General features: G+C 52.5%; 8 protein-coding genes across 8 annotated transcripts; 5 read left to right on the forward strand and 3 right to left on the reverse strand.

The window, feature by feature from the left end:
• Positions 1-312: 312 nt before the first annotated feature.
• PODANS_5_7150 (uncharacterized protein) lies at positions 313-1,356 on the forward strand (the record flags this gene model as incomplete). The annotated part of the gene is made up of 2 exons (XM_001905198.1): positions 313-771; positions 841-1,356. Coding segments are annotated over 2 exons (975 nt in total), but the record flags the coding sequence as incomplete, so codon positions are not given.
• Positions 1,357-1,762: 406 nt separating this feature from the next.
• On the reverse strand, positions 1,763-2,228 carry PODANS_5_7160 (uncharacterized protein; the record flags this gene model as incomplete). Its single annotated transcript, XM_001905199.1, has 3 exons — positions 1,763-1,828; positions 1,880-2,013; positions 2,087-2,228. The coding sequence occupies 3 exons, from the start codon at positions 2,226-2,228 to the stop codon at positions 1,763-1,765; spliced, it is 342 nt and encodes a 113-aa protein (XP_001905234.1).
• A 3,570-nt stretch (positions 2,229-5,798) lies between these two features.
• PODANS_5_7170 (uncharacterized protein) lies at positions 5,799-6,143 on the forward strand (the record flags this gene model as incomplete). Its single annotated transcript, XM_001905200.1, has 2 exons — positions 5,799-5,913; positions 5,980-6,143. The coding sequence occupies 2 exons, from the start codon at positions 5,799-5,801 to the stop codon at positions 6,141-6,143; spliced, it is 279 nt and encodes a 92-aa protein (XP_001905235.1).
• Positions 6,144-6,588: 445 nt separating this feature from the next.
• Positions 6,589-7,257, forward strand: PODANS_5_7180 (uncharacterized protein; the record flags this gene model as incomplete). The annotated part of the gene is made up of 1 exon (XM_001905201.1): positions 6,589-7,257. One exon carries the CDS (start codon positions 6,589-6,591, stop codon positions 7,255-7,257), a length of 669 nt encoding a protein of 222 aa, XP_001905236.1.
• Positions 7,258-8,190: 933 nt separating this feature from the next.
• PODANS_5_7185 (uncharacterized protein) lies at positions 8,191-9,220 on the forward strand (the record flags this gene model as incomplete). The annotated part of the gene is made up of 2 exons (XM_001905202.1): positions 8,191-8,422; positions 8,490-9,220. The coding sequence occupies 2 exons, from the start codon at positions 8,191-8,193 to the stop codon at positions 9,218-9,220; spliced, it is 963 nt and encodes a 320-aa protein (XP_001905237.1).
• A 497-nt stretch (positions 9,221-9,717) lies between these two features.
• On the forward strand, positions 9,718-10,860 carry PODANS_5_7190 (uncharacterized protein; the record flags this gene model as incomplete). Its single annotated transcript, XM_001905203.1, has 2 exons — positions 9,718-10,055; positions 10,119-10,860. The coding sequence occupies 2 exons, from the start codon at positions 9,718-9,720 to the stop codon at positions 10,858-10,860; spliced, it is 1,080 nt and encodes a 359-aa protein (XP_001905238.1).
• A 45-nt stretch (positions 10,861-10,905) lies between these two features.
• On the reverse strand, positions 10,906-12,413 carry PODANS_5_7200 (uncharacterized protein; the record flags this gene model as incomplete). Its single annotated transcript, XM_001905204.1, has 3 exons — positions 10,906-11,349; positions 11,407-11,623; positions 11,701-12,413. The coding sequence occupies 3 exons, from the start codon at positions 12,411-12,413 to the stop codon at positions 10,906-10,908; spliced, it is 1,374 nt and encodes a 457-aa protein (XP_001905239.1).
• A 205-nt stretch (positions 12,414-12,618) lies between these two features.
• On the reverse strand, positions 12,619-13,293 carry PODANS_5_7205 (uncharacterized protein; the record flags this gene model as incomplete). Its single annotated transcript, XM_001905205.1, has 1 exon — positions 12,619-13,293. One exon carries the CDS (start codon positions 13,291-13,293, stop codon positions 12,619-12,621), a length of 675 nt encoding a protein of 224 aa, XP_001905240.1.
• Positions 13,294-13,409: the final 116 nt, after the last annotated feature.

Below are 13,409 nucleotides of genomic sequence, written 5' to 3' on the forward strand. Positions count from 1 at the left end.
CTTAATGCTCAACGCTGTGATCGATTGTGGTGTCTTATTTCGCAATTTGCATCGCTGATCCCGTTCATGGCCCCCAAAGCACACGAACTCTCAGCCCTAACCCTGCGTTTGGCACCGCCCCGTCTCAGACCCCGCAATCTGCCACCCTGTCGGAAACCTTAGTTGTAATCCCTGCAGAAAGTCAAAACCCTTGGTCCTTGCCCCTTGTGCTTCCCCACCTTTCCTTTCCGAGACTGTGTGCGACACAGTGCCTGTTTGACCCCGCACCTGCAGACGGGAGCTGCGAGCTCAGCTGTTTGTTGAACTTGATGACGACGCGATCCCAGCTTCCATCATCGACTGTGTGGGCAACACCACCCATCTGTCAGGCGCATCGTCTCGCCTTTTCTCTACCCGCCGACTCTAGATTCCATCATGCCGCCCAGTACACACACCTTGACTCGTCCCTTTCACCACTTGGCGCATCTGCTATCACGCGCCGCCAGGGCCGCTTGGTACCCCATCCACGGCATCTGGTACTTTTTGCGACACCCAGAATTCTACCCCATCTTCGTCGGCCGGCTGCTCCCTCTCTCTATCATATCATTCCTTGTCTACTTTATCTTGTTTACCTTCACTTTTATTCCCCAATTTTTGCTTCTCTACATCTTCCAAGGACGCGCCGGCGCGTTGATAAACACAACTGTCCTCGTGCTGGGAGAGGGTCTGGTGCTGATACAAGCACTGTTCGAAGGCCTGTTTGTCGACGAATGTCGCGTGGATATTTTCGATGTGAGAGGAGCTGTTTCGTCATTTCCTTGTTTTTTGCGACCACCCTACTGATGTTTTCTTGTTGCTTAGGCCACCTTGATTAACCATGGCTTCGTCGACCTCATTGCGCCGCAGCGCGTCCTCTTCGTCGATGCCCCGAACTCGGTCAAGATGCTAGGCAAACCCACAAGCCGCGCCGAATACTCGCCGTTCAGCTGGACCCAAATCTTCGAGCTCGTCGCCTGCCTTCCCCTCAACCTTATTCCCTACATTGGCACACCCGCCTTCATCATGATAACCGGGTCACGCGTGGGAAAACTCTCGCACTACCGATGGTACAAGCTGCGTGGAATTGACAAGAAGACCATGAAGAGAGATTTGAATTTCAAGAGCTGGGACTACCTGTGGTTTGGCACAGTGGCTATGATTCTGCAGCTAATCCCGGTGCTGAGCTTCTTCTTTTTGCTGACCACCACTTCGGCGGCAGCAATGTGGGCGGCCAAGATGGAAGAGTTGTCTCGTGTGCGGGTGGGTAGACCAGTCACTGCGCAGGACCGAGTTGAACAGGAAACAGACGACCCGGTGTACCACGATGACCCTGTCTAGATCACCTCAGAGCAATCAATTGATACCCAAATATCTACTCTAAATTGCCTACCTACTGACAGTAATTGGTGAAGCGACGTCGGGCCGACTTCATCCCAGACTTGCAAGAAGTGGCGCGCCGGTGTAAGCTAGACGACTAGTTGAGTTTCAGCTGTGCTGCTCAAGCTCACCGAGGGATCCATCAATGGAGCACCATCACCTGGACAACCAAAGCTCAACGTCGACACCTTAAAAAAACAACGATCGATCGATTGCCAAAAGAGTGACTACTAGAATCATTGCATCTCCCTATACACAACAAATCCCAGCACCTACACCTCCAATCCCAGCATGTACATGTGTCCCCCTTTCAGCCCGGCATTTTCTTTCCGCTGTGCGCCCGTCTCCCAAATACCAGCACAATCACTTAGCAGATTCCCCACTTCTCCAAGAAGCCATTGAGCTTGCTGAAGCAGCCAGCGCAGCCGCACAGCTGAACCAAATGTTAGCAACCTCGTCTGATAGAGGAAAGGAAATGACGAACCTGGTCCTTCTTGGCGCACTTGAGGATAGCCTTGTAGTCATCATCGTCGATGGCGTTGGCGACGCAGACGGCCGAGCTGATGACGCTGATGCAGTTCAGGACCTTGCAGGAGGCCGGAGGGGCGAAGGCGAAGACTGTCGGGCGCCGTGTTAGCAGGCTGCAAGTGAGTATGAGAGAGAAAAGAGTGCAAAGGGGGGGTCGACTGACCTTCGGCTTCGTTGAAGGCGGCGCGGGGAGTCATGTCCCTGGCCATGGGGGTGAACTCGGCCTCGGCCTCGGGCTCGGCAAAGGGAGCAGCGAGGGCGGGGGTGAGGAGCAGGGCAATGACGGGGAGGAAGTTGGCCTTCATTTTGAAAGATTTTTGCAAAAAGAGCTGGGTGCTGGTTTGTTGGAGGTGGTGTCGAGTGCTGGCTGGAGACTGCTGCTGCTGCTGAGGATGGGAATAAACTGGAAAGAGAGGGAGATTCAGGGGGTTATATACTTTTCTTTGGGACGGTCAAAGAGGCCAGAGATGTCCTCGCTTGTAATTCCTCTTGTCGTAACGGACGCTGGCAACCGGTCAAGATCGTCAGACTTGAAGCGGAGAAAGCCCACATCTCGCGATGGAGATATTGCCTCTCGCTTCTTTCGTTTCATCGAATGCAAACATAGAGTGTTCACCACTGAACAGGGATACGGTTGAGTCTCGGCAATATCTCATGATGTTGGCAGAGCAGTGCTGCTCATGTCTCTGATGTCCACTAGCTGAGGGGTTGAGGCAGGATGGCCGAAGCCTTACACATTTCAGCACTCTCAAGAGGTGGAACAAGACATCAGCCGCAATGAAAACGTGCATACTAAGACTGCAGATGATGTGGGCAATATATGACTTGCCGTGTGAGAAGCGGGTACAGCAGAGTGGTTTTTGACTACTTCATTTTTGGTCTCGTTTTGGACACCGACCTCAACTCGACTATTTGTGAGAGTTTTGCTCTTTACATACCCATCACCATTGCCCTGTGTCCATATCACGTTGGTCCAATGGACAATAACAGATTTGACAAACTGTTGTAAATCTAGGGCAAGACATGACCACATTGTCCACAACAAGTCACTGATCACATCATAAAGTTCAAAGGCCAGGAGTCTAGAACAAGAATGGGCAAGGTAGGCGAGACTCGAAGTCAAATGTTGCAATAGCCGATCAGGATTGTAACTTATCCATGCTCTCAACCCGAGACGCTCTTTGTCACCTGGAGCTAAGAGGAACCATTCCGGAGATGTTATAGACCCTTGATTGAGTGCCGAGAAGAAGCGAGTTCGTTTAGCGAGCCGTTGGGACGGGATCTTTGGGAGCTTTTTACACATCGTAACCATCGAACGGGCCTCGCCGTATTTACTTCGCTTGCCCACATCGGGCAAACACCCCGGGGCCGGAAACGTTACATTGGACGGCAAAGAGAGCACTTTACGCTTGGTAGTCGTGTATGTTGGGTATGATAGAGACGAAGATTGGATAAGTACATAGGTGTCTGCCTAGGTCGGTAGTGGCAGTCTCTATTGAGATCGCCAACCTGATTGTAGCTCGAATGAACAGGAGCTAGTCACGACGCATTTTGGAAGTATGACCGAAGAATTTCCCCGTGGGTATACGAACAAGCCCATTTTCGTTACTGCAGACACTTGATTGGGTTTCAGTGAATCACAATCACTTTATCGTGCAGTGGTTAGGCGAGGCCGCAGAGCAGAGGTCATTGGACGTGTTTAGCCAAAACGGCCCTGCATTGGACCAAGCTCCATCAGATGGCAGGGCATGCTGGCACACGAGTGAAGTCAATCCGAATCTTACACCCGACTTCATTTCATAACCAGTTGACTACCAAGTAAAGACATGAAGTCACACATCTTCATCAGCTAGGTACTTATCTATGTGCATCTGATCCAAAATATCAGTCAAGTACCTCCCTTCATTATGCCCGGCGTGTTGAAGGCGATTGCAGACAACAAAGTCGGCATAAGAAGCTGCCAGTCCGAGTCCTATGACGCTTGACTCGCCATGACTATGGTGAGGTCTCCAAGATCTGCACACAAAGACGGTTCGCATTCCTTTTTCTTTTGCAACTTGGAAATCCTGAGCTTTGCAAGGCACAACCATTACCTCATGAGCCTCCTGGGACCTCGCCACACGCTGCCAGCGCATGGTCGTATATCCTTTTTTTAATCAAAACCTGGTTTTGGCCAGATAGCATTGAAACCCTTGAAATTCGCCCTTGTCGCACAGTCGTACATCCAACGCCAGCTTTCATCGCTGAGGGCAATGATATCGATCGTATTGCTCAGTGACTGAACAACACCGTCGAAATCTTTGGCGTCGCTATAGACTTGGAGTCAATACATCGCATCCGCGGCCTTGTCTCGACATTCGATTGCTTGCTCCAGACTCATGTCGACATCTGCTTCGGCAAGAAGGTCTTGACGCTCTCGAATATTTTGCCGTCCATTATTCTTGTCACGTTGCTGCTCAATACCATGGGGCTATCTTATCAAGGGATTTCATGTTCATCAACGATTGGCCTTTGTCAATTATCTATAGACGATCGGCATACGAGTCAGGTAGTGCTCCGACCGCATGTGTCACACAGGGATGATTCCTGTGCTTTCCAAGAACATGATCTGGTTTACTCATCATAAGGTAGCGGACTGGCAAGCCATGACTCCCATCCTTGTATTTGTCTACGTGGTGGCATAATTCAGGACCTATTTTAACGCCGTGTTTTGAATCTTTCATCAATCCTACCCCCCAACTCTTTTAGTTTGGACATTTTTCGATGTCAAGTATCACTCGGTCCGATTTACGAGTGCGATGCCTCACGATGATCTCATCGAATAGCTTCATCCTCAGTGTATGTCCGGGGAAGCCGGTTCATCAGTCTCATGTGATCTCAAGCCCATGCAGCTTCCAAAACCTGCTGCGATTTCCGAAGTGCTTGGTTATATCCGAGAGCTTACCCTCATTGCTGCGCCTCCAACATAGCTCACCGAAAGAAGCTGACCTACCAAAAATGAGGCTCATTCGCTACCGGTTTCATGGGACCTGTGTTTGAAGTTGGGACGGATCCACATCCATGTCATATACTCTAATGCGTGGCAGACAACAAAATTCAACAACAGTTTTTACGTAAAACAACTGATATGGAGGATTGAGGTTTCAGGCTGTCCTTGTCTGGTACTCTCAATCTTAAGTAACTGGGATTGCTGTTTGAACCGTCTCTCCCTCGTGTGGAAAGAGGTTGGGATGGGTTGATCAGTCCACACCTTTAAAGTAGGTACAAAAGATCAGCGCTACGAACTTTTGAGCAGTGTTTCTAACATACAGTACTGCTGTATCTATCACTTCTTGCTTGATCATAGGTGGGGCCAAATCGTTTCGGACGCATGGCCAACAGAGCTATCCATCATCCGGCAACAGGCTTGAAATCCTCCAAAGACAATGCCTCCATCACGATTCTTCTTGAAACAGACAATCCATCGCCAGTGATCGTCACTATAACAAAACTCGATGCCTGGTTCCGGGGCTGCCGGCTACCCTTGCAATACCACAAGTGCGATGTTGTGACCCAAGGTATATGTTGTCATCCCCATAAAAGACCAACCCAACAGTCTTCATCGCAGACGCATGACCCAATCCTTTGACTTCAAGTTCGGTGAGAATTCCTTCAATCATGGCAAAACAATGCAACAGCCACAAGGGGTAAGGATCTGTTCCCTTACCTTCCATAGCCTCGGACTCGAGCCATCAACCTCGTCCTCACTCATGCCATGAAAAGAACAAAAGTATAAGTACACCACCCTCCCCTGAGTTTAGTCTCCTGTCCATAACACAACAATTCAACACCACCTCACCAACTCACCGACATCCCAAACCCAGCCCTCTACGGAAATGAACAAGTTCACCCTCCTCCTCCTCGCCACCGCCGCTGCCCTCACCAGCGCGCAATGCCCCCCCAACGCCCGCCTCTGCGGAAGCGACATCCTCCCCGGCGGAAGCCTCGCTTGTAAGTTCTTGTTTCTTCCCAATGCACTTGCATTAACTCAGCTGACACTGGTACCCAACCAAACAGGCGTCGGCAGTGAAACGGAGCTCGCGGTGATCACCCCGGCCGGCAACTCGCCCGCCAACTGCATCTTCCCTACCAATGAGGACGGCGTCCCCCAGGCGCGCGGGGCTTGCTGCTGTGCTGATGAGAGGTGCTTCGCCAATGGGCTTGCTGCTATTTGTGATTAGAGGGGTTTGTGTTAGGAGTTCTTTATGAAGAGTAGGATTCGGTGGGTGATGAGACAGTAGGGAGCTTTTCTTTTGTTATTTGTGATTTGGTCGGGGTGTTTGTGGTGATGCGGTTGGCTGGATTCAGGGGTTTAGGGGGAGGGTAGACGTGGATAGGGTTTTGTTAGAAAAACCTAGGTAGAAAAGACATCGCTGTCGCCAAAGCTTTATGTTTGCCGAGTATGGGTACTACCTGATTGAAGATTCTAAGTAACTACCAGATAGGTACAGAGATGGTGCGGGATGACCTAGTCTCGGTCGGAATATTGTCCTGATTTGGTAGCTCGAAGCGGCCTGTATACCTATGTCACGAGATTTATTTGTGAAGCCCTTCGCCTCAAGTGCAGAAATCTTCAGCCCCTGAGAATTTATTTCCTCATTTATGCACACCAAAATATCTGCCATCATGAAGCTCTCACCACAGCTAATCCGCACAACTTTCACATCCCGGGGCTTGGCGCGCCCTTTCGTCTTGCTAGCCCATGTTAATCAACGCTCTATTGCCCCGCAAACATCCTCCTTTTTCACCCTCCCATCCTCTCGCAGTCACTCGCATCGCCCATCATCATCATCATCATCATCATCAACAACAACAACAACCCACCACTCCACTCACTCCATCCACGCCACAATGCAAATATCCTGCCAATGCACCTCCATCTCCTTCCCCATAACAGCCCCCCTCCTAGACCTCTACCACTGCCACTGCCTAGAATGCCAAAAGCAATCCTCCTCCGCCTTCGGCACCTCAGCCATCTTCCCCTCTTCCTCGTTTACCATCCCGACCGAGATGCAATCCAAACTGTCAAAGTGGACACGCCCAACCAAAGAAGGCAGAACGATGGACTGTTACTTTTGCAGGGAATGCGGGTGCCGGATCTACCACCATATCCATGAAGCTGATGGGACGCTCAGGGGTACTGTTTCTGTCAAGGGAGGGGTGATTGAGGGTTTGGAGTGGAAAGGGTCAAAACATATTTACACGAGGAGCGCGGTGGTGGAGATACCTGAGGGTGTTGAGAGGTTTGAGGCGGCGCCGGGGGAGATGGTTGGAGGGGGGGTGGAATCAAAGTAGGGAGAAAGATGTATCTTACCTGGACAAACATAAATCATGAAATTAGAAGCTGTGAGGTGGTAGGTACCTAAGCACGTGGCGACCCTGCAAACGAGGAACGGGCCGTCAAGACGACCGCTTGTGGTGATTGTTAGGTCTGGTGTGGCAAGGCCTGGTCTGTAGAATGCTTCCTTCTATTTGTCTTTCCGGTACTTTTGTTTGGCCTTGCCATGATGATACAGACAAGCCGGGGGTGCCAGAAGGAGCCTGAACAAGACTGGCATGACAGAAAGGTCAACAAAGGACAGTAAGTGTTTCAAGTAGCTGCTGATTCTCTTACTGGTCATCGGGACTGAGTGTATGGCGAGGTTTCTGTGTCTGTGATTGGGAACCGCAAACCGGCCCTCGGTACCGAGTGGTTCTCCCGCACCCGCGGGGCTGGGTCAACACAAGGCCTGGACGGAGCGATTGCTAGAGGTCGCTGGAACCATATACATATGGCCTGCGCCTGACGCTGAAAGCAAAATCAGTGCCGGCCCGCTGCGGAGGCTGCGGAGGCACGGCGCAAACAAGCAATGCCACCAACGGCCCGCTGGCAAATGCGCCAAACGCTTGCGCTAACCTACCCCTGACGAACACTGTGTAACCTCCAAAGCGGGACCCTAACAGACAACCCCTGAGTTTTCCGCACAGCACCCCCTGCTCCAGATAATGCCGTGTTCAAGTGCTCAAACACGCCTTCCCTAAATACCCTCATATAATAGCAACGTAACCGCGAGCAACATCGTGATGTGATGGAGATCAGCGAACCCACTATGCAACCATAGTCCCCGGGGCAGGTGAGTGGCCCCAGTGTCACATGGCGTCGCCAAAGTCTCTTATGCGAGAGAGATCCCCTCCCTCCTCTTTCCCCACGCGACTCTTTCACCCATCTCTGTCACGACAGACAATACAATGTTGCTCCTTGCCATCCTGGGCGCGCTTCTACCCGCTGCCGTAACGGCGATGGAGTTCTTCACCCCGCCAGCCTTCGGAACCAGGGGCGATTTCAGCAAGAACCCCACCTATGTCGAGTTGTCCACGGTTGACCTCCACTGGAGCGCTCCTCCCAAGGGCTTGCCCTATTCCGTGACGTTGTTCCAGATGAACGGAACCGAGACCATGGGACAGTTGGAGCATGTCACCCGTATGCGCACCTCCTACCTGACCTTGGCTTACCTGTCATGGCCATGCTAACAGAACTGCGTCCACAGGCAGTGTCGTGGAAATGACGGGATGGCGGTGGATTGTCGCGACGACAAAGGACCTGGACGTATCCAACATGTTCATGCTGATCATCTTCGAGGAGGGCACAAGCAATAATCTCGCCATGAGCCACTACTTCAACATTTCGAGACGCGGCGAAGGAATATCCAACTTTCAGCAGCCGTCCGAGACAACCACGAAGCTCCCGACCGAAACCACGGTTATCCTCAGCCCCGGGCTGTCGACGACCACAGCAACAAGCGACGGGCCTGGAGCAACCTCTGATGCCGGTGGCACAACCAAAGATGAGTTCCCCAATCAGCAACCTGCGGGAGCCAGCCCAACTGGTCTGTCCACCAGTGCTGGCATCGGTATCGGAGTCGGAGCAACAGCTGTTCTCGCCATTGGTATTGCCATTGGTGCGTACTTTCTCGGTCGACGGCGAGGAGGCGCAAACGCGCAAGCTCAAAATGCCGAGGTGGTTGGGCCAATTGCTGGAAGTCCAGGTCAGGGCAGCGGCACACTTCACAGCGGTGCATCGACGCAGGCTGTTTCACCAGGAGCCTATCACTATGGCGGACAGTATCCAGTCGAAGCCGATTATTACAGTCCAAAGGTCGAGATGGATAACCGTCACTATATTCCAAACACACATGTCCATGAGGCGTTTACCAACGAGAATCGAATCGAGCTGCCAGCCCAGGGTCAACAGCACACCGAGCTGAGCAACAGGCCATGACGGGGTGATTCGGAGGGTGCTGAGAAGTGTGCGATGGAGCTTTTGTACATATTGTTGAGATTAATCTAGGTGGACATAGCCGCGCGAAATGATATCCGAGGGAGTTGGGGAGTTGCTGGTTGGTAATCAATTCACTCCTATCGTTATACCTTTTGGACTTGAGCTGCAGGTTCATGTTTAGTGAACGTCTCCGGGAATATTGTGCTTTTAACGTGGCGCTTTGCGTCATCACGGCAACGGAGATACGACAAATGTCTCCGAAAGACGTTGGCGCTCCGCCGTAGCCGGTCCGGACCCCGCACCTCCAAGCATTCACACATCACCAACGGGGAGACTGTCGCACTCGGCCCTCTCGGACTCTAAGCCGTTTACGTTCAGGTGTGACCTCGGCTTATAAAAGAAGACTGGCCACCCCTCACGGAGGTCTGCCTCATCACTTCTCTTGCCTTGTCTCTGTTCTGGTCTCTTGTTTTTCAACACCGAGTATCGTATCCAAAATGGTAACCATTACCCCCACAAGCTCCCTAGCCGGAGACGTTCTCCTCTTTGAGGTGCCAGCGCCACGAGACGAGAAATGGATCGCTCAGCTCCAGGAACGATACCCTGGGCTGGAGATTCGGTGGCACACGTCTGAGTTGACCATGATGCCAAAGCCCCTACCGGATGAGGTGTACGACGGAGTTACTTTGTTGGTCGGGTTCATGCCTCACCCGGCCGAAAAGCTGCCCAAAGTCAGATATGTCCAGCTCATGTCTGCCGGAGCCGACAGGTGGACCACCAACGACCTCTACAAAAACCCCAATGTCACCTTCTGCACCGCCAATGGGACCCACGCGTACGTGTTTGGTTGAAGGGTGGGTGGAACCGTTTGGAATGACTGAACTAACAATGATTCCAGGCCCCAAATCGCAGAATGGGTCATTGGCACCTGGCTCATGGCAAACCACCAATTCCTCAGCTACGCCGAGCAACAAAAGAAGGCTACCTGGAACCGTCAGCCATCTCTCCACATTGAAGACTCGCCCGGCCTACGGATGGGAATCCTGGGGTACGGTGCCATTGGCAGGCACTGCGCGCGGCTAGGTCAGGCTCTCGGAATGGAAGTCTACGCCTACACCCGCCGCGAAAAAGCCACGCCCGAGGCAAGAAAGGATGACAGCTACGTTGTCCCCGGAACAGGAGACCCCGACGGTCTGATCCCGGTCAAATGGTATCACGGCTCCTCCAAGGAGTCAATCAACGAGTTCCTCGCCCAGGACCTTGATCTGCTGGTCATCAGCCTGCCTCTCACAGACGCGACCAAGTACATCATCAGCAAAGAACAGTTTGATATTTTGGCCAAGAAAAAGACGTTTGTGTCAAATATTGCCCGGGGTCAGCATATCAACTCGGATGATTTGATTGAAGCCTTGAAGGAAGGGAAGATCAGGGGTGCGGCACTCGATGTGGCGGACCCTGAGCCACTTACAGACGGCCACCCGCTTTGGAGCGCGCCCAATGTGTTTATCACGCCTCATGTCAGCTGGCAGACACCCCATCTGTTCCAGCGCATCCAGGCGGTTGTTGAGAGGAACTTGGAGGGGTTGAGCGGGCAGAAACCGACGTTGATCAATGTCATGAACAAGACGCACGGGTATTGATAGATTCTTTTTGTCCGGCTCCAGGTCTGTTATTAGAGTAGAATATTAACTTTGTGTGTGAAGGGTCAGCCTTTCACTCATGTGCTTCTTTGCTTCTCTGACCGCTGCCTCTACATCAAACCCCCAGCAGTGCTCTTGTCTTTGCTCAATGTCCGCCTTCATTTTCTCAAAGCTGTTCGGTTCCAGAAAGTCTGGAATCCGCCACTGGTAAAGATCAGCTGCTCTTCGGCTACTGTTGACAAGCCACTGATCTCGCTCACGCCTTTGACAATCGAAAGCGGCGAACACATCTTCCAAAGTCTCGACCGTCAATGACTGACGGGCGATAGATTCTTCGAATAGTGCCCCTAACACGGCAATGTCCTCCATGCAGAATCCTGCTCCAGAACCATGGTGAGGTGTCGATGCATGGGCAGCATCTCCAATGACCATGATCCTGCCAAAATAAAACTTGGAGAGCGGCCGATCAGCAACATCATACAATCCCCACTGCCCAAGACGTCAGTTTTCACCAGGGCATGCAATGTTGCGCCAATGCTAGCTTACCTTGTCCATCCTTTCCTTCGTCATCTCCAGTAACCGCCGCACAGAGCCACTGAACCCAGCCTGCTCAAAATCCCTCAGTGCATCCGCCTTTGTAGCCGGTAGAGTCAGGCTGGCTGGCCCCTCTTGAGGCCACATCTGGCCATCTTCATCCGTAACAAACGCCACCAAGTTCAAGAACTGTTCGCTCTGTCTGTGAACCGGAAACGTCAGCAGATGCCTATTCAGGCCCATCTATTCATCCGTCAGCATTTTCCACAGCATCACCAATGCCAAAACATAAAAAGCCATACCCACAAACTCGACACTCCAGCCCTATCATCCCCCACCGCCTGAACCGCCTTCCCCCACGGCACCAAACACCGATAGGCATACTTCCCACTGTACCCACATTTCCCCCTCTCCCTCCCCTCCCCCAACATCCCCATCAACACCTCTCTCACCTTGGACTTGACCCCATCACACCCCACCACCCCATCCGCCCCCGCCTCGGTCCCATCCGCAAACACAATCCTCATCTTCCCATCAAGACATACCACATCAACAACCCTCTTCCCAAACATTATCCTCTCCTTATCCGCCAACCCCCCCAAAACATCCAACCACTGCCCTCGATGAACAGCCGCATGCCCCCTGCCATTCCCAGCGGTAATCACAAACTCCGGCTCCAGCGTTTCACCTCCTCCCTGTTTAGTCCCATCAAGAAACTCAATCCATACCCTCTCGTCAACTCCCTTGCCCTCCTGAACAAGCAACTCTTTTCCTTGATGGGAGGGGGTGCCGACAAAGGTGGCTGTTTTGTTGAATATCTCTACTAGTCTCGGATCGATGTATTCCAAGGCCCGGACGGCGTTGGGACCAAAGCCGAGACCTGCGCCGAGTTCAGTCAAGGAGGCGGATTGCTCGTAGATTGTGTGGGGGATGGCGAGGGCCGAGAGGCGAATGGAGAGTGTGAGGGAGGTTATGCCTGCTCCGATGAGGGCTAGGTGGGGGAGGGGTGGGGATGACATTTTGGGTTGGGTGGATGGGTGGGAAATAGTGAGATGGTGAAAGAAGGAGGTAGGGTGGGGGGCTGATATACCCGGTGGGTCGGGGTAGGTAGCTTTCAAACTGCCGAGTAAGACGAGCAAGACATTGGGTGGGTAGGTGCCCGGATTCTAAAGTCCGAGCTGGGAGGGGTTGCGCGTAACATGATGATTACAACATTCTTTTATTTCACACATCCCCCAAACAAACCTCCCCCATCACCCTACTATCCCTCTTCTCCAACCACCTCTTATACCCCTCCACCGGCACCTTTTTCTCCTCATCCTCCCACACCTTGTACCCCACCCTCTCCCAAACCTTCAGCTGCTCCAAAAACCCCCTATTCACCCTCACGCACCCCCTCCGCTTCCTAACCTCCCTCATAACCCCCCTCACCCCCCTCCCATCCCGCCTCATCAAATACCCCGCCACCACCGCCGGACTCCTTGACACCCCTTCATCGCAATGAACGAGCACCTTCCTGCTCCTCCCCATCTCCCTCGCCAGCACATCCTCCTCGTCATCACCGGGTTTAACACCCGCTAATATCTCCTGCACAGAAGGCACCCCGATATGGTCATCGATAAAATCGCAAATGTCTCCTAAACAGCACAAGATGTCTTGGTTGGGGCTGTCGTCGCAGGGGATGAACTGGTAGTGGTTTTCCTTCGGGACGAGCTTGCGGTTGGCGGGGCGGGACCATTCCTCGTGGTGGATGCCGGACAGGGAGACGATGGCGGTGATGCCGTGGGTTATGAGGGTGGGGATGGAGTAAGAGGATTCCAGGTTGCCGAGGTAGAGGTTGGGTTCGATGAGGGTGAGGGAGATGTGGGAGTTGTTGTTTGTGGTGGGTGGTTGCGTCATGGTGGGTGAGAAGAAAGGGGGATGGTGTTTTGGGGTTGCCTTTTTGGGTAAGAAGAAAATAGAGGGCCTGAGGGAGAGAATCAAAGTCTGGGCAGGTGGGGGGAAGGAATTGGCAA

Source organism: Podospora anserina, chromosome 5, assembly GCF_000226545.1.
Source record: "Podospora anserina S mat+ genomic DNA chromosome 5, supercontig 8".
In the NCBI taxonomy this organism is placed as follows: Eukaryota; Fungi; Ascomycota; class Sordariomycetes; order Sordariales; family Podosporaceae; genus Podospora; species Podospora anserina.